Here is a 20,363-nt window from a genome sequence, read left to right as displayed (position 1 = left end):
GGAACATTTTAGATTGATTTACCTAATCTGAAAGTCCAGTTTATTTTATTTTGGTGCTTTGTGGGTTCACTAAATTCTTCCATCTGTAGAAAGTTGAAAAGATATTTTGAGTTTTGAAAAACACTGTACAGCATAGGACCCCCTGCTATAATCAGGGTTTCTGGGTCCAGGTGGGAGAGTACCACCTACTGGTCCACCAGTGCAGCCATGTTTTTTGTCTGTTGAATTGTTGAGGGGAAAATTGAAAAGTATGATTGTTTCACACACATTCCTGCCTGTTGCTCCTCCATTCAGCTTGGTACAATCCTTGTCTTTTCATGTATGTTTCCTGCTAGCAAAAAACAAATGTATGTATTCTTCTGTACAGTCAATGTGCAGAGCAAACCATTTCAGCTGAAGGAACAGATGAGAATTTTTTTTAACAACAGATAGATGCCCAGAAACACAATTGTGTCGAAAAGATAAAACCAACAATCACTGCATTATCTTAATATTAATAGTTAATAATGATAAATATTATAATTCATTTTTCAAGAAATACTATTCAGTTGACCTTGAATGTTTTTGTTGTTGTTTTTCCCTGTTTTGAGTTTTTTACAATCTTTTGTTTAGGTTTTTGTAAACCTTTACCTGACACACATAACTGATGGACACAAAGACATAAAACCATATACAAGTTAGAGTCCATGATTTATTCAGAGCAAAGTATCTTAAATAAAGCACTCTTACAAAAAATGAATACAATAAAAAAGGAAATCATTGTATTGCTTAAAAACCTTTTTTTATACCCAGAACACGTTATTGCATTTTTTTACTTAATCCATACATTATTTGTGTTCTGAAAATCTATAATAATCTGAATATGACAAGAAATGATAAACCTTTTTAAAATAATTGAAGTTTTGTTTGTATTCATTTCTGTCCACTAAACATCCATACTTGCACCCTGACATGTTCACTTGTTGCTGTAGGCATTCTCAATTTATCGTCAGTCATCTTCATTTTACAGAGCTTGTTTTGGTAACTGGGGTACTATAGATGTCCCATAAAGCTGTGAGAATGAGTGTTGAATTCCCAGGGAAGCCCTTAACCTGCAAGCTCGTGTCAGTGCCTGGGGCCCACCCTCCACGCCCAGCCCGTGCAACATGCCTGAATAAATAAGCAGAGTTGTGGAAATGGCCTTTGACATTTGAAGATTAAACAGATTAAAGTAAGGAAATTAGCAAAGTAAACTCAGGTTATTCTGCCTCAGACATTATCCCTTACCTATCACAAAAGGCCAAAGCTGTCGAGCTAACTAATGCACATTGAAGAATGAGGGTGTACATAAACTCCAGTCTGTCATGTCACTGAAACTCCTCTCCACAGCCCTTTCGAGGGACACTTTGTAAGCTTCCTTTTTTTAAGCTCTTAATATCATAATTCAATGTCAGAAATCTGCAACAAGAGATATATTGAGGCCGTGTGGCTGAGATGGCTTGCCGTGACCTTTCCTGGGGGTAGGGTTTCAGCATTTAGCGTGCGTTTCTTTTGCGCTGGAAAGAATTTATAATGGCAGGGCTGTCAAAGGCATCCATTGTTCTGTGTGCTCGAACCATGTGGGTCAGCTACAAGTGCCTCCGTATCCTCCAGAGCCAGGAATTGGCATGGGGAGAGAGGGCTGGCCCGAGTTTCCTCTGAGGAGCAGGAAAAGCCTTCTCGCAAAGTTCTTATTGCTGATTGCTGCGCAAAAAGGGCTTCTGCTTTCATAACAGGACTTTCTGTGGAAGGTGGAGGGAGGCTGTGAGACGCACAGTTTCATTATAAGCTCGGGGGGCTCGCTGACTTCACTTTTGGAGCTGTTGGTGTGGGAGCTTTTATGAGATGGGCTGGGTCTGCAAGCACGGCTGATTGTGCTGAAATGATCCTGAAATAAAGTGTCTCAGCTGTGGATACGTTCTCTCAAGAGCTTGGGGAGGGTTCTCACCCTGTGGACTGCACCGTGAACATTATGAACAGTGAACAGGTATCTGGATATTTCAGAAGGAAGGCAACTATTTTTAGTTTTTGATAGTTTTTTTTTTTTTTTTTGTATGTATGTATGTACTTTTTTGTTATGAATGCATACAATCTCTTTTTGACTCATGATCAAGATCCAGTGTTTTGCATCTGAGATGGGACTTCTGTATTTTTTCCATGCCCATGCATCTTTACCTATATATTTTTTCTGTGCAATTAGGAAGCCGAGGATATAGAGAGCCCGAAGCGTAGCATTCGTGACAGCGGCTACATCGACTGCTGGGACTCGGAGCGCAGCGACTCCCTGTCCCCCCCACGCCACGGCAGAGACGACTCCTTCGACAGCCTGGATTCCTTTGGCTCGCGTTCCCAGCAGACTCCTTCCCCCGATGTGGTGATCAGGGGGAGCAGCGATGGTATGTACCGGAGTCCGCAGCATGAATGCACAGTAGCAACTGCAATCATCACTGTTATTTCAGTCCTAGCTGTTCCAACTAAATAATATAAAGCAATGCAGTACAATATAACTTTTTTCAGAGTTTAACACATATGTTCTATATAAGCAAGCGTCATTTTTTTTTGCTTGTTTTCTTGGTTGCATAATCAAGTGTTGCTAGTGTGACTTTATACAGAGAGTGACGACATGGGAAAAGGAAGTTTAATTTGTTTGTTTTCATCTGTGGTAAAAATATAACCCTCTTGTTTTTTTTCTGGCATCTGCCAATTTAATAATCACAGCAGACTTTAAATAAATAAATTGTATGTTGCTATAAACGGAGTGTAACTATTGTCACATTTTAAGACTGTGATTGTGCAGATTGTAGGGAATGGTGAGCGGGCCCCCACTGTCTGTGCTGGGGGGTGGCATTCAGAGCTGTTTGCTCTGGTATGTTGGGTGTTTTTGGAATCTCCAAGTTTTCCTAAAAATGTTTGTGTATCAGAGCATTCCTTGTTGGAAATATATTGTCGTGACATCACAAGAATTACTATGCTCCTTCTGTCACCCACAGAGACACTGTTCTCACTGTCCCAGATCAGTTTTGGGGTCAGTTGAGAGGCTGAGAGTGAGAAGTGAGGGCTATTTCCATTACAACCACCCCACTGAATGTGTACGTCAGATCCATAATTAAAAACATGAAAACACTGTGAAGTATTTTATAGTGATGGAGGTTGGGTTAAGTATGAGTCTCATTATACAACATCTCATTTCAATTTCACATGTACTTTTATCCTAAGGCTTATCTAAATCTAAAGCCTTAATTTAATGTATATGTGGAAAGATATCAACACCTGTTATCCAGTGTTAGCAAATGAGACTTTGTCAGGGAGACTGGGTGTCAGCATGGCTCCGTCCAGTGCTGGCCAAAGCGCAGTCCAGGTTAGACTGGTGGCTCAGGTTAGACTCGGAAAATATTTACCACCGTGGTAAGTTGAAGCCTGTTTTGTTTTGTGTTTTTTCACTGAAGCAGACAGCAACATGCTTAAGTTTCGCACTGTCGTAGAGCACACTCTAGGGGCTGATTAAAGCAACCTAGGACGCACTTTAAAACATGATGTTTAGGAATACTGGACTGCTTTTAAAGGGGTTTGACCCAGAAAAGCATGTTGGAAAAGACTTAATATATTTGGCTCCGAGTCTTTGTCTGAGTGTAGTTACAGTTGCAGCTGTGCAATGGTGGCGGAGGGGAGACTGTCCCGTCAGGGCCGTGATCTGTCTGGGAGCTCCAGCTGCTGTCAGCAGTTGGCCAAAAGGAGCGGCCCAGCGTAGGAGGGCGCTATTGGGGGAAAGGGCGTAAATCAGGGCTGATTGACCTGAATCCCCTCTGAAGAAACATTTATCTAGTTCTGGGACCAAATGATGAATCTGTTCTGCTCTCTCGCTTTATATTTCTTATACGTTGCACATCTGGAGGCCAGTCTGTTAGCAGTTCTGTGTCACGGGACTACACCAGGTGCAATTATACGGGGGTGGAAAAATTGAGTGCCACTGTTGTTTGGACGGGCGAGACCGGGTGAGGAGTGCTCTTCTGCCGAGGAGTGGGTAGCCTACGCTTGGTGTCAAAGGTCCTGTAAATGCAGATGAGTGGGAGTTCAAGGTCATTTTGCCCAATCTCCTCATACTACCACTTTTCTCGAGGAAAGAACCATTTTAGTGCCCTCACTGATATTACAAAGCAGAGTGATGCACCGTGTTCAGCACCCTTGATAAAGTGTAGACGACACCCTCGGTGACTGGATCTAAAAATATCGATCATCTGCAAATGTGCATGATAGTGTGGCCCACCTCTGTATCGGTCTAAATCAAATTTAGATTATGAAAGCACTCTCTGCAGCCCAGGTGAATCAAGTCCTTAAATTAGACTTATTGTCACGCATGTCAGCATCCATTTTGTGGCAAAATCCTCAATCTTTTGAGACCTCTGCACGGCTTGCCCGCCTAGCCCACCTACAAAAGACATAAAAAAGGTCTGTGCCTAAACTGATCACAAGCATTTTAGTTTTGTGAGATGGAGAAAGTTATTTGTCTTCCGGTCTGCCAGTTAGAGTGCTCAGTAAATTGTGCTTTAACACCCCAGCAAGGAAACTCTCCTGTTGAACTTTTATGATAAGGCTTGTTTTATAATAGTGTGGCATAAACAGTCACTCAGACAATCAGTCACACACAGTCATTTTACAACTCTGAATATAGGAAAGTAGAAAGGAAACATCCTGTGCTCTGCTATGAAATCTGTTGAAACCTCAATTTTTGTGATTTAAAGAAGTTGAATCCGAGATATGTTGTATTGTCAACATTGAAAAACATGAAGTGCACTTGAAGGAACAATTTGAAGGCTATTTTGTGAAAATCAGAGGTCAAACTGAAGTTAATTCTTGTATATTTAAAACTTAAAGGACTGCATTCCAACAAACTAATCTGGGCAGAGAGACAGCGCGATAACATTTTTGTGTTATAACCACAGAAAAGGAAGTCCAGAACTAGGCTTCAATTACTATTTCAGCCAAGAATAAATGACAAGTTTACCGAGACCTGTGTTTCAGAAGCATGTCTTTTCCGAGGTAATTTGGGAGTTTACAGAAACCCCATTTTTATAATATAATAATATGGAATAAAGGAAATAGTTCCAATGAAGTGCAGCATGGAGGCAGTCATTTTGAATTTATTATAGGTTTATATTGTTTGTGTGAATATACAACACATACAGTTCACTGGGAAAACGTACATTACATTTATAAACAACCCCAATGTTGTACCCGTGAACATCTCCATATTGAACGGATGGTTGGGGTAGAGTCGCATAGTCATCATCAGTTATATTCTCTTCTTTAGGCCTCTAGATGAATTCCAGACCTTGCTCAGCTTGAGTCTGTTTATTGGATTTAATTGAAATCACGAGTGTTTTGTAGAAATAATGCTTCCCACTTGTATTCCGGCACAGACACTTACATTTGAGTTTCCGATTTATGAAACTGTTTATAGTGAAGAGGCTACTGACCACCCAGCTGCGCTCTTACATGGCAAGGAATGTCATACCAGACAACTGAGCAAACCATTCCTCCCTGTGTCCACCCGATATACTGGGACCCAAGTGATGTGCAGCCAGGCCCATTTTTTTTAATTATTCTGATAGGGATCAAACCACAAATTCCTTAAACACCAGGTCCAACAGCAGTTTGAAATTATAAGGTAATGGATTGAAATGTAAAGCAGAGACTCTTTGACATTTCACCACAGCGTTTGAGGACCAAAGCCAGTGTTAGTCCTGTTGGTTATTGAAATCCGAGAGGCGCTCGATGGAAAGAAGCTTTTGAGCAGTTAGGGTCGGTTTTATTAAATTAAATTCAGCACAGAGATAATGTGAGAAAACAAACCCAATTAAAAGAAGAACCGTATAAGCCAGTCTTCCCTGTAGAGGTAAAAGATTAGCTGCAAGGTCTGGTTTAACATTTTTATTCTGAACAGTTTTGAGATTACAGGGAGATGTTATCAAGAAACATTGTTGTGTTTTTTTATGCACCCAAGGGAAATGGCTAGAACTCCTATTAACCGCTAAAAATGATTTATAGTTTACTTTCCACAAGATGTTTATAATACGCTTGTTTCTGGGAGCCCCATTTCTGATGAGACTTGTGTTCCGCAGTGCATTAAATCCAAATTAAACCTTCCTTGGCTGTAATACAGCTCAACATACAGCACTCAATTAGCAGGGGGTGGGTTTGAGAATATGTTCATTCTCCTCAGATGTGTCTTTCTGTCAGTAGTCTGCTTTGCTTTTTTGCTTACAAGACCCTACTTAAATAAGGAAGAAAATATGCTTTATCCTGATATCAGAAAGGCTTTGGTATCTCATCCAATGTTGCCTCTGTAGCATTGCCAATTTAAGTCTGTTTTTAATTGCCATAACAATTTTGCACAGCATTCATTTTTGCTCCATTTTTGCTTGGGTGTTTTACATGTTTTCACTGCGTTGATTAAACAAGAGAACAATGTTAAGCTGGAAAGAGTTTTGCAAGCTGGTGAAAAAGCACCCAGCAGCATTCTTTCATTTAAATGAAAAAGATCCTGCAGGAGAACCCTTTATACATTTAACCTCACCATCTGTCTGTGCTGCAGCCTTTCTGTATCATGTTTGCAATTCCAACAAAACATAACAATTCAAAGGATAAGTATTTTGTCAATTTTGATTGTTTGAAGTTATGGATGAACAATTTTCATAACCTTTCTAGTTGTTTGTGCAGTTATTGCGGTTTGCATTGCCATTATTGTTTTCTTATGTTTTGTCTTATGTCTAACCCAAATTCCCAAGCTCAAGACTTGAATAAGGATACTGCATAGAATGCACAACGGCCTTTTCAAGAACAATCTGTGGCTGTAATATAGTGCGGTGGTTAACTTTCACTTGGCCGGGACAAAAAACAATCATAGTAGATGGTGTTACAGGACCTTAAAATTCACTTACTCTTTTTGGAGACTATTTCTCCTTCAGGAGTACTTTGGGATACTTTATCATAAATGCGCTGCTGTCGAATGATCGTTGCATGTGTATTTAGTCTAGATGTTTAAACCCAAAGCAAAGTCTAATTGGCTAGAAGATATAGACAGTATGTTTTTTGTTTGCCTGGGGCAAGAAGTGTGTTAATGTTACAGTTTGGCTCTGCTGATGGTCTGTTACTGTTTTAGTGTCGAGATAAATATACATTCTGTTTTGCATGGGGGAACATATACAATACGTGATTTGTTGAGAATATATGTCCTGAATGTTCTAATGTAGCTAAATGTTTCACATACAAAATAAATAAAGTGGAATGGATGTGTTAAAATGTAATTTATTTATCAGTCACAAACAAAATCAGGGGTAAAAAGTTAAATTTAATATAAAAAATACCCTGACAGATTTGTTTAAAAGATTTGGAATAGTTTGTAAACTTGTCAAGTCCGTAGTTTTGATCAACATGCTCACAGAATATGTTTCAGCAGTTTTTTTTTCTAGTGTGGATCAAGACGGCAGATAACATCCTGTTTGGGTTAAATACAAGTTTATCGTGTTGGGGTCAACTGAGGAAAAGGAAGCTTTTTTGGTCGGGGGGAAACACAGCTGAATTGGAGCTTCGTCTACAAACTCTAATTTATGCTCTATAAATGTTTGGAGTTGTAACTGTTCAAAGGAGCCAGGAAGATTGGTATGTGCCCCAATCAGCAGATGACAAACAACAACATAAACAGAATGGTTGTAAGGAAATAAGTGTGTTGCACTCTTGGTTCTGTTGAAGGTATTCTTAATAATTGTCATCTGATTGGTGCCTTAGTACAAATCATAAGTTGGGTTTACATGTACAGACTTTACAGTTAGTTACTTAATTTCTCTGTGTGGTTCTCTCCTGTCGTCTCTGCTTACGTTACCTATGTTAGCATTGCATTCCGGCAAGAGTGGCTCGTGAAGATTCTTCTCAAAGATAAGAGAGGAAATGACCTGTGGCAGTAGGTCACAGCTTCAATTTATAGGGATGTATTCATGACACATTTACTACCATGATAGGATTACACCAGTTTTGATTTTTTTTCTTCCCTCAGTGACACAGTGAAGTTATTAGCTGTCAAATGAATCTTTCAGAATTCTCAAGAGTCCCAAATGGAAGTGTAATTTTTTTGTTTATTATGAATTGCTATTATTAATTAATTGTTGCTATGTTGACATCTGAGTAGTGGTTAGGACTCTGGAGTGGAGGGTCGTGGGTTCAGTCCCAGGTGGGGGACACTGCTGTTGTACCCTTGAACAAGGAACTGTACCTTGATTGCTCCAGTAAAAACCCAGCTGTATAAATGGGTAATTGTATGTAAAAATAAGGTGATATATTGTAACTATTGTAAGTTTCCCTGGATAAGGACATCTACTAAGAAATGTTATAATAATGTAGAAATTAGAGTTCATTGAGCAGTTCTGGATGTGTTTCTGTTGTCCGTGTTAGCTTGTTGGAGCTTGTTTTGAGCAACTGCAGGCACCTACACTCAGACAAATGAATAGGATTCACTTGGCACTCTCAAGAACCACTCAGTCATTTCCTGAGAGTGTTTTTCCTGGATGTACTGATTATTCGGCAGAGGTTGTAATCATGAAAGTAATTGTCCAAACAGATTCATATTACTGATTTATGTCATAATTACACTGGGCCTAGGTGTTGGATTAAAGCAAGAGTGTCCTTTAAGTCAGTATTACACAGGCATGTGCCATCTGGTGGCATTTTTTCAAATTACATTTAAAAATTGGTACATTAAGACAAAGGCATTAAATGTGGTGTCTTCTGGTTGATATTCATACCCAGCTCTCTGCTGCTTGTTTGGTCTAATAATTAAATGTATAACTGGATGAATTTAACACTTCTCTCCAGATTGTAAAATGTTTTTGGTACAATATGTTGAATAATCAATATATTTTAAGTTAAAAAAAAAGAAAGAAAGTGAGTGGAGTAACTGTAATTAAAGGTGTATCATTGTAGCACTATTGCAAGATTGCAGAAGGTTTCCACATCAGAAGACATACCTCTCTAATATAACCTGACACACCTGTGTGATTATGTCTGGCTGTGACAGGTGTTTCCAGCAGTTGAACAGTGTGCAGTAACAACATTGATCATGAATTAGTCTACAACTGCTGAGTGTGTCTTAACATCTGAGGTTAAGCATTGATATTTAGTTGAATACATGTGCTGTAAATATGACCTTACTCTCTGCACAGGATATTTTATTCATATGGAATCTGGCAGCCAGGTGTAACTGAATGCACATAATCAAATTAAACATGGCGTAAAATTGTTACAAAGCTGAAAAATGAAACCTTTGTGCAGTCAGTGGTAGGAATAAATGTATTTTCTTTTTAGTAGGTGAAAATTCAATCAATGGCATTTGGCCCATACAAGTCAGCAAGACCAAAGGTTTTACATCAGGCCTAAAATAAAACTACTTAGTTTACTCTGTGTTCATTTGCTGATTAAACTTACTCGTGTGGTCTCTTTGCGCTTGTAAAATGTGTTCTACCTCATGTTGTGTCTGGGGAAACATGGAATAAAGCAGTAAACCAGGAAAAAATAAATCCTGTTAAAATTACAAACAACTCCTCACTAATGGAGACCATGGAATTAACAGCTCAAGCAAACTAACTCCCAAGTCCAGCTGTAACAACAACAAAACACACAATAAAAAACATTTAAAACAGGATGTTCCTTTCACCCCTGATACTGTGTTAAGTTGTAAAGTGAAGCCAACTGTTGAAATGTACTTTAGGCCAAAAAGGAGTAAACATATTTTGAAATTATTGCTTCTCTATTTAGATTTTCATATTTGAAGTTCCTTGTGCCTTTTTAGTTGTCAGTGTGAATGGATACAGCCTATATTTGATCCATTTTGAGGGTATTGCAACATTATATAGATAGATAGAAATTAAACTGAATAGCTTTAAATCATATAATTACTTAATGACATCATATACACCCCCACTGTGTGATGTCAGAGAGGGTTATTGTTTTGGAATGCAGAATGAAAGGCAAACCGTACGTATAGATTAGGCTAGATTGACCGTGTGACTCCTGGGTCTAAACCCCCCATGCTTTTGCTTTGCTGCACAGGCCGGGGCAGCGACTCCGAGACGGACACCCCGCACAGGAAGTTGCCGGATGTGAGGAAAGACGACATGCTGGCACGGAGGACGTCCTACAATGAGCCCAGAAACGTGGTGCCTTTCAATCAGTACCTGCCCAACAAGAGCAACCAGAGTGGGTATGTCCCTGCACCCCTGCGCAAGAAGAAGGCAGAAAGAGAGGAGTCCCGCAAGAGCTGGAGCACGGCCACCTCCCCCATTGGCGGTGAGCGCCCATTCAGGTAAAAACACCGACCCCGGGCACATCTGAGATTGGCTGACGTCACCAGGCCAGATTTAGTCCTGTACCGCAGAGTGCCTAACTGTGTGTATGGGGAAAAAGGCAGGCCTGTTTCATGTGTCACAAGTGTCCTACAACAAGCGCAAAGCAGAAAATCATCAAAAGCTTTGGTATTCCCATTTTACAGAGAGAAACAAGGCCTGTTGTTGAAACTGGTCTTTTTCTTTGTGCATTCTGTGAAGTTTCAAATCTATAACCCCCTTTTTTTCTTTGTTGTTTTCTATTCACTTCTTGGAGAGTTACTTATTTGTTCTCCTGTTTGAAAGCAATGTGCGGAGCTGCTTTGAACTTTCCTACAGTTCTCTTTTATTGTATTAAAAAATGATTCAGACTAAAACAAATCCTGTGTGGTCTGGGTTCACAGACCCAAATTAGCGCTAGTCATGGACAGCCCAATGTCATTTTAGGTAGAGTAGTCCTACACTAGTGCTAATCTAGGTCTGTGAAATCAGCCATTAGACTGTGGAGTTCAAATTAAATGAGACTCAAGACTCTAAGAACCAGCAGTGGCACATCAACACAGCTCCTCTGAGGTTACCAAACTTTAGCTCCATTTGCGCAGTTAAAGACCGAAAGTAATTTTATATGGACAGCCATCCACATTGCTTGATAAGTAAAATAGAAATAATGTATTTCCCATTCAGGCTTCAGATGTGCTGCAATGACAACTCCATGGAAGGGGAGCTGATGTTTTGTTTTTTAAAATAACAAAACTCATGTATCCTGTTGAATGTCTGAAAGTCTTTCAGCTGAATCCTATGCATTCCCCAGGGAAAGACTGAAACAAAGGAACATTGTGGTGCTGAAAGGTTTCACATGAAATGAACTAATTGTTTTGAATGACGCTGAAAGATCCTTTTTGGTCCCTGCTTCTAATTATATGTCTCGGTGGCAGGCGGCAATCGCTGGAGAGCCTCTGCTTTGCATCGACTCAGTCCGGCTCAGCAGCGCGGTGCACCTTAGTGTTAACTGTAACTCATCTAGGGATTGATTAAGTGCCTTTCAAAATATGTAATTCATCCTTCATTACTTTGCTGTTATATATTTGCTCATATAATTATACCCACTGCATGTTCTCTAGCCATATGAACACTCCTGTTGTGTTTTTTGAGCTTATTTGTGACTAAATGTACACCAAATCCAATAATGGCCCTGTTTTGCACAACCTGCAGGTATATCCTGTTTCCTTATCTGCATATTAATTTTACTGTGAGGGACTGGGCCTCTCTTTTACACGTCTGGCGAGCTCTGTGTGGAATCAACAAGCTTTTCAAAGCTCATTTTGAAGGCAGCCCATAAGGGTATATAAACATGGCTTTCCTGTTCAGAGTTTGCCGTTGAGTTTATTTATTCTCTGTGATGAAAGCTGGCTTTCAAATCCTTGGATCTCATCTGAAATTGGCCTTCTTTAAAACTGCAGTGCCTTTTTACATTACGAGTATATTGTTTTTGACAGCTGGGAATGATAATAAATTAGGTTTCACTCGATATTATTCAGATCTTTCGTTTTTGTTGTTTTCTCGAATTAGAAATAAGATAGTGAAACATAAAATCGTATATAAGAAGTTTGAAAGCCTGGTACTCTCGCAGCAGTTTACATTGTGGTTCTTTTTCTCTCTGGTATGGTATTTTGAAATGGTAAATGAGCCACTTTTTTCTTGGCTAAATCTTGAAATGAAACTCGCCAAGCCCTTTCTGCATTCTGTAGAAAACTTTAAAAAGTCTTTCCTTCAGACTTGATTTACTGAAGCAGGGTGGTCGTCAACAGAACAGATGTTTTTATTTTCTTTATTTTCCCGACTTAATTAATCACTCAGTCCCCCTAACACCAATAGTGGGGTGGATTAAATAAAAACACTCCTTCACTTTTCCTCCCCTTTCGATTTGTCCTTCATTAATGTGAGACCAACATTCTCGGGAGCCATGTGTGCGTCCACGCCACAATGAAAAACAAAAACAGCTGACTCGTTCTCGCCTGTTACATCCTCATTACACAACAACTAGAAAAGTCATTACAGTGCTCAACTGCCAAGTAAACTGTACTGTGTGACTCACTAGCCACCCTGAAACAATCCTCGAGGAGCACATCGAGGTTCCTGGACCGGAGGAGGAGGAGGACAGCCAAGCTCTCAGTGAGACGCAGGCGGGGCTGGAGGTGCAGGCCAGTCCCAGGCCGGGGGAACTTCAGAGGGGTGCAGTCTGGAGTGAAGAGCACGAGGCGGGGCAGTCCCCACACGGAAGCCCACAACTCAAGTGGCCAGGGAAAAATGAGCAGGAAGTGAGAAAGCTGCAGAAACTGGAGAAGGCTGGTATCAGGGTGTTGCCAGCATCTGCGCGGTACAGCAGGTTAGCACGGACAGCCCTGCATTGTGATAATGCCTGGCAGTGCCCAGTGTGTGCTCCCTGCGTGGTGTGTCGGTCAGCATGCACCCAGAATGTCCCAGAGCAAGGCTGTGTGTTGATGAACCTTAGCCCTGGAGAAACCTTATCAAAGCCGAATTTGTATAAGTGTTTTTCCTTAATTGACTGTCGTGATGTACTGTGGCTTTCTCCAAGTGTGGTCGTGTTTCTGCTTAGCTGCTGCTGGTGGCAGCAGGGTGAAAAGGTGTTGTCACGCCTCCACACCTGTCATTCATTGAACTTGCACCCACTAAATAGTTTTTTAGGAAATAAAAGAGCTCTTCATTTTGCAGAAATCATGGTTCTCATTAACAAGTATTAAAAGCCAATTGTCCTTGCTGAACATCAGTATTAAAAGTCACAATCTAAGCAGTAAGGATGGAACTGTAGTGATATGACATTTCACTTGCGAGTCTTAAATGACAGGAACGAGGTGATATGCACTGCTAAGTGTTTTTGAGCATGAAATATTTAGGTTTGTAGTAGCTTGCTGAAGAAACTGAGGGTATTGGGCAAGTAAGAGGAATTTTCCTTCATTTACGTTGTGTATGCTATGAGTTTGTGATATTTAACTAAATCTGATTGGTTGAACTATTGTCTTTCATCTTAAAGACCAGTCAAAGAGAGAAGTTTGTAACCAACAGTTTCCACTGTTCCTCCAGAGCTACACCTTCCCCAAGAAGCACAGATTATTATTATTTTTATCTCTGCTATTACATCCCTGATTCATGACATAAACCACATGTTCAAGGAGGATTGTAGGTGTGTGGGGTTACAGCCAAAATTATGCCAGTAGTATTGCAAAACAAATCAATTTTCCATTTCCATGATTATCTTTCACAAATGATTTACAAGGAACCTTTTTAACTAGGCTGTAATTGTTGCAAACCTATTCTGTATCATGGAGGTCTGTGCTATTTCAGCTGTTAATCTAAACAATATTCAGCGAGGTTTGAATATAAGAGCTTCCCTTTCTTTAAGCAGCGGAAATGCACTTGTTACGGTCCAACAGCAGCTGGAGCAGATGTGTGCTGTAATGGAGCTCAGGGCTGGCTATGTACAGAAAGTGTGAGCGGTGTATACCGAAGGTCTCTCTGGTTCCTCTGAGATTTCTGTGTCTAGACATATTACAGTTCTTGGCATTATAATCGGTGACTGTAAAATTAAACATTTCTCGATTCTTTATTTTAACAAAAACATATTTATTATGGAGACAGGCTGTATAAATTACACCTAGATGTATTCAGGGATTTGATTTTTGGCTGTTGTCCTTCCCTTTTTTTTTTTATCCATGAATTTGTTTGCAGGAGTGCTCAAATTCATGGTTTATTGCACGCTAGTGACATGTGGTACCCACATTGGTTTGGTGGAAAAGCTTGACTCACAGCTCGTTGTTCTTTTTCTTGGCGTGTTCCTCGCCCCCCATGAATCTCTTTCTTTGTTGTGGGGACTAACGACATGCACGTGCATTTTGGTCCAACCGTTGCTGGGAATAAATTTACCTTTCTTTTCAACCCGACACGTGCCAGCCCAAAGACAGTCACCGAAGAAGCTAAACCCAGTACCCCAGACATAATCCTGAGGCGAGAAAATGAATTCCTCAGGTACCAGCAAGAGGTGGACTGGGACTCGGATGAGGAAGAACAAAAAGTACCTGATGTCGAGAAAGACGACCTGGCCTCCCGGCGGGCTCGAATGAACCAGTTCAAGCCCAAATTTCAGCACAATCAATTCCTGCCTCCCCTGTGTTCGGCGAAGGATAAGGAGAAATGGGAGGCCATCAAAAAAGCCTCGCAGCAAGCCCAACTACACAGGCAACCGCAAAGAAGGGTCAGGTGTGGGAACGGACGAATTCACTTTTGCACTTTTTGGTTTTGTTTTCTATTTGTATTTACATACAGTATTCGTTTACTATAGTTTAGGCATGTTCTGAAATGAAATTATTGAATTTTCATTGGATTTTAAATTTTGAAAAAGTAGGAATCTCAATCCAAGTGCTTTTGCATGATGAGAACACTTCCCTAAAAGGACGGCATACGCAGTCTGTGCCGTTCATGTGTGGAGCTTGTAAAGTGGCTGCACGTGCTTTTCCTGTTACCCCTGTCTTTTCAAGACTGAGCACCTCATAGTGTGGTGTTTTTCCCCCCTTTTTTCTATTTCCCTTTCACTGTTGTTTGTCATTGTCTGCGCGCTCAGTGAGAGTGAGGCTCAGGTCCCAGAGGTCAATCAGATCCTCACCCAGAAAATGAACCGCTTACTCCAGCCGCGGCACAGGGATGAGGAAGAGGAGGAGGAAGAGGGGGAGGAAGCGGGGCGGGGAGGGCTGGCAGTTGTACCCAACATCCAGAGAGATGACCTGGCCAAACGCAAAGCCCAGAGTGGCCTCGTCTCTCAACGAGAGCCACAGGCTTTTGTCAAGGCCTCCATTACCCAGTCTGACCTGGAGAAATGGGAGAGGCTCAAACTCTCCACAGACACCAGGTGCTCCTGTTTATTCTTTTTACCTTTAATCCAAAGCTGAATTCTTAGAGAGATTCTTTAAAGACAAATATACACTCGGCAAGTTTCTCTTAGTAGCTCAAGTAGTCTGTTAAACAAGGGAGCCTTTTTCTGTCAGGGAAGGAAAGGAATTAGATTAAGGAAATAGCTCTGCCAGAGACCCACTTCTGCCAATGGGCTCCATCGTGATGATGATGTACTTTTAATATATTTACGTTCTGTAATTCTTTAGAGATGCAGAATGACACGACATATTTTTTGTCATATATATATATATATATATTTTTTTTTAATCTGCACTGGGAGACAATTTCACACACAGTAACCCTGGAAGGATTTCAGAATTGTTTGTCTTGGATTTACTGTACTATGATTGTATCCACTCTGTCCTGTGTTTTCTATGCTATTGCTTGTCTAGCATCCACAGTAGTGGGTACTTTAGCCATTTTCTGTTGAGTGACTTTTGTAGTAGCTAGAACACGTTTAACCATATCGCTATTTTTGCTTTATACATAATATATTTTACATGGAACTAAAAAATGTCTCCTAAATATGTCTAAGATGTATCCGATTTGTTTGAAACTCCTCTAACATAGTACAATTTTAAATATGCAATATGTATTTTAGTGACTCAATAGCCTGTATATTAATATTGTGAGTACAGCTTCTCTTCGGTTATAAATGAATAGGTGCTCTTATTATGTAGGCGCATGGAGTAATTCAAAACAAATAGAGGATAGGTTGTCTTATCTTTTTTTTTTTTAGTTGTCACCAAGGTTACATTAACAAATTGGATGAAGCGGTGAATAGGGGCCTTATTTTCATGGGCCGTTCAATTCCTGGTCTATAATAAAGACACAGGCCTGGGGAAATGAGAAAACATGACAAAATACAGAAGAAAGACAAAATAGTGATGGTGTTTTTAGCTCCTCAAGAATAAAGGAGTGTGAGCAGATTGTTTATTATTTCATTGTACTTTACAGGTTTTTGGAAGAAAACACTGTCATATGTTGTAAATCATTCTAGTCTGTGGACAGTTAAATGAAACCATCCGACTTCTGCCAATTTATAATTCTCCATTTCCTGATAGTAGCTTGGTTTTATGCAGCTGTCATTTAGAAAAAAGCTACCTTTTATGTTAGGAATAATTTTCATAGAGCCCTTCCTCCACCATGACAAATTATTGGAACCCCTGTTCAATTATATTATTTCTGTAAGTCAACATACCTTTGCTTATTGTGCACAAAATGAAAGCTAAGCAATAATTTTCCTTGTGTATCTGTATTATTTTGTAATTGGTGGTTTCATTCCACACTCAGTGAGAGTGAGGCTCGAGTCCCAGAAGTCAGTCAGATCGTCACCCGGAAAGACAACCCCTTCCTCCAGCCCCAGCATAGAGCCAAGGAGGTGGAAGAGGGGGAGGAAGCGGGGCGGGGAGGGCTGGCAGTCGTGCCCAACGTCCAGAGAGACGACCTGGCTAAACGCAGAACCCAGAGCGGCCCCGTCCCTCACCGAGAACCCCAGGCTTTTGTCAAGGCCTCCATTACCCAGTCTGACCTGGAGAAATGGGAGAGGCTCAAACTCTCCACAGACACCAGGTGCTCCATCTCTCTTGGTACCAAAGAGTTCGCTGATCCACATGCCGTGCAATGCTACAGCTAGCCTGCACACTTCTGCTAACAGTCACACAAATGTACAGTGAAGCAGAGGAACAAATAATATGAACCCTGCTGCACTGAGGGTGAAGAGGATGGATAGAAATACAGCTAAAAAGTTGGGGTTTTAATAGCAGGTTTGCCTGTAGCCAGAAAAAGGAGTTGTCATGGTGATAGTGCTCGAACTGGTCCTAAGAAAACAGGTCACACAGCTGGGAATTTTAGCTCTTCTGACCAGAGTGCAGTTAAGCCATTAGAAAAGTGGTATAAAAGCCCCTTTTGTCTGTTGTTCTTAATGAAGATCAGTTCATCCTCAGTTGCATTAGCCGACATTCCCAGACAAGCATGCGTTTATCTGCATTGTTTTGCCCCGGTCGAGACACGGACAGCTTGCGTGGTAGAGCTTCTCAAGAGAACCTCATGAAGTAACACAAAGTCCATCTGTTGTTTTTCCGCAGTAGAAAATAGTTATAGAATATGTGCAGATTTTTGTTTTAAAGGTGTAGTATGCTGACATGTCCTTCCTTTATGTATCCTTTGTTTTCAAGATAAATTCTGAATATCCTGAGTGGATATTTTAGTTGAACCATAAGGAGAATTTATTCTTAATTTTGAAGCTGTTATTTAGTATAAATATTGTATTGGCTTTGTGCAGGACCCTAAGCTGCCTTTCAAACCTTCTGACATCTGGATGTCCGTAACAACAGTTGTTTGTAGACTAAGAAGAAGCATAACCTTAATGCTAGCAGATAGGATTAAGAGAGCTTTACTTTTGCCACCAGCTGTCAGGAAACCGCTGTTTCCTGAAAAATATAATACACGCTTTCATTTACTTGTCTCCTCTCAATTTATCAAAATCTGTCTGTGTATGTATGTATGTGTGTGCATGCATGTGCATATGCGTGCGTGCGTGCGTGCGTGCGTGTGTGCGTGTGTGCGTGTGCGTGTGTTTTGGTTCCAATAATCCTCCAGCATGGTAATCTAGAGGATACAAGAACATTTCAGTTTTTCTGTTGGGCCACAGCTTCAGCAAAGAGAGGCTGCCTTCCCTCTTTCTTTGCTCTCTTTCTGTTCTCTCTGACCTACTTTCCCTGTGCTCCTTCTCACCCCCCTGGTCCAGTGAGGAATCCACTCCGCCCCTGTGCCAGGCTTGCATTGACAAGGGCCTGCCTGTCATTCATGCGGAGACGGCCGCTCTGGATGACCTGGCCAGCCGGCGGGCCAGAGTCGGCAGAAAGGCTCCCAGCAGCAAGCCGCGCTTTGTGCATTTTGGCCCTGTGACAGAGATAGATCAGAAACGCTGGGAGAGACTCAGCATCGCCAAGGCTGGGGTTGAGGACGAGCCAGCAGGAAACGGAAACGAGTCAGACACCCTGCGCCGCCTCCTGTCGGCTGCTGCTGTTGCAACGCCCACCATCAGCTGCGGCTTTCTGCGCACAGAGCAGGTGGCCAGGTACGCCGGGCTTGGCACGCTCACCCCAGTCTGTTTACACTGTAACCCTTTTGAGGTTGGTGAAGAGCAAGGACAATCTCCTGTTTAAAGTGTTTCTAGTCAGAGGATTTAACCACTTTAATGCTACGCCCAGAAATACCCAAGGAAGTGCCTGTGTGCCACACTTGGAAGCGTGCTCTATTACTTTATTAATTCCCATTTTTGTGCATTGGAAGAGTTTATATCTGATGGTGTGGACTTTATTTTACATAAGTATTTTTTTTTGTGGATGGGTTAATAATTTTCTCGTTATTCTTTACTTGAGTGCCTGTTATACTCAGTAATAAGAAATTCATACTTTTCCTTGACATTTTATTTACTATTTCACATGGAACTTTTAGTTTTGTTCCATAGATTTTATTTATTATTTAAATGTTTGTCTTATTTGGACCTAAACATAAGGTAGATGTTTGCTTGTTTAGAAGAAAAAGTCCATCTGCTTTGTGGAGTGCGTTTTCCTTCCTTCACTCTCACCTTCTTCCTGTCCGTTGTTTAATTTGGTTGTGTGTTGGCGCTGGGCAATAGCAGTGATGAGGTCACACAGTCTCACGGCCCTCATTCTGTCCCACGGAGCCCTGTTGCTGAAGGGGCCGAAAAGAAGGCAGCAGCTGCACGTTCTGGCGATGGAGAGCAGGAAGAAGAGAGGCAACCGATGCCTGAGAAAGACGACATGATGGCACGGAGGACAGGGGGCCCCCAGAAGGGAGCCAGTGGGCAACCTTTTAACAAGTTCCTCCCCCTGCCAGGCTCAGTGCTGGCAAAGAAGGAGGCTGTCCCTGAGTCTCCAAAAGGCAGGAAAGAGCAGAGGTGGGATAACGAATGTGACCTGATGTGAACTGACTCGGCTAAGGCCTAGTACTCGATCCTAACACGGGTGAAGTGGATTTTTGCTTCTGTCTTTTCAGTTTGGTACTACTACTAATTGTTTGAACGTGTGCTTTTGACCCTTTGGACACAGACTGGGTGTTTGTCATGGAACAACAGGAGTTTGGATGTTTCTCTTATTTGACAAGTGTCCCAAGTTTTTGATTACCAGCATGCTAGTGCCTTCATAGCCCAATAATGACATGAAAAGTCAGTATAGTAACTGTAATACGGACAGTTGCGTACAAACATTTAAGTTTATACTTGCATCCAAAAAAAAAAGTTGGTTTGGAAGAGATCAGGTTAATCCCTGATGACTAAAATGCAGATATCTTGTGAGTACGTGCGCTTGTTTGTGGTGTTTTGTCCGGCTTGACTTGAGTGCTTGACCTGCTCAACAATGTGTCTTTTTAATGATTCTTTGTGGCCCTTTTGCTTGAAATACGTTTGGTTTGTGAGGTTGGTCTTTGAAGTGCCAATTAAAATCGAAACGCCCACCACCTCCAATGTGTGTGCGATGTTCCTTTATTCCCAATGACTGTTATGGAACTAACTGAATGCCTTAGGACTCTCGGCATGCAGACTTTCTGTGAATGTAAGAGTAGTGTTTTCAACCACAGTGCTGTGTGGTCAGGAGGACTGGAGGCTCACGAACAAGATGCTGACCCGGTATTGGGGGAGGGGGAAGACACCGACGAGGGACACTCTTTCCGGGCATCTGCTTTCCAAGAGGGCAGCGATGTGGAGGAGGAGGATGAAGAGCGCATCCCTGACCTGGAGAAAGATGACATGCACGCCAGAAGGACTGGGATTTTCCAAAAAGCTGGCAGCCCTGCTTTTAACCTCTTCCTCCCAGTACCGGGCTCTCTCAAACAGAAGCAGACTGCGCTTGAGGCCTCCGACCAGGATTCAGTGAGGAAAAGGTCAGGAGATGCGTCCTCTGGCTTGTGTCGTTGAGTTTGGGAATGTGTTTGAGTCACTGTACTTCTCGATGGTGTTCACCTTGTGCTTTCAAAGCTGCTGCA

The 20,363-nt window shown here is 41.4% G+C and overlaps 1 protein-coding gene across 10 annotated transcripts in view; it reads left to right on the top strand.

Annotated features, from left to right (window-relative positions):
* The window catches only part of limch1a (LIM and calponin homology domains 1a), a 137,835-nt gene that overhangs the window by 85,478 nt on the left and 31,994 nt on the right, over positions 1-20,363 (top strand). For 6 of the 10 annotated variants that reach the window (XM_066720486.1, XM_066720485.1, XM_066720487.1 and 3 more), the window contains exons 7-15: positions 2,219-2,414; positions 10,117-10,369; positions 12,487-12,774; positions 14,358-14,663; positions 15,025-15,309; positions 16,647-16,925; positions 18,103-18,435; positions 19,000-19,281; positions 19,944-20,261. In XM_066720486.1, coding sequence (XP_066576583.1) covers positions 2,219-2,414; positions 10,117-10,369; positions 12,487-12,774; positions 14,358-14,663; positions 15,025-15,309; positions 16,647-16,925; positions 18,103-18,435; positions 19,000-19,281; positions 19,944-20,261 — 2,540 coding nt within the window. Of the gene's footprint in view, positions 1-1,607; positions 2,006-2,218; positions 2,415-10,116; positions 10,370-12,486; positions 12,775-14,357; positions 14,664-15,024; positions 15,310-16,646; positions 16,926-18,102; positions 18,436-18,999; positions 19,282-19,943; positions 20,262-20,363 lie in introns of those variants that run through there. The other 4 variants (XM_066720488.1, XM_066720482.1, XM_066720483.1 and 1 more) reach the window with 4 other exon arrangements.

Source organism: Amia ocellicauda, chromosome 13, assembly GCF_036373705.1.
Source record: "Amia ocellicauda isolate fAmiCal2 chromosome 13, fAmiCal2.hap1, whole genome shotgun sequence".
NCBI classification, from domain to species: Eukaryota; Metazoa; Chordata; class Actinopteri; order Amiiformes; family Amiidae; genus Amia; species Amia ocellicauda.
The sequence above is the reverse complement of the archived record's forward strand: the minus strand, read 5'-3'. Positions and strand labels throughout refer to the sequence as shown.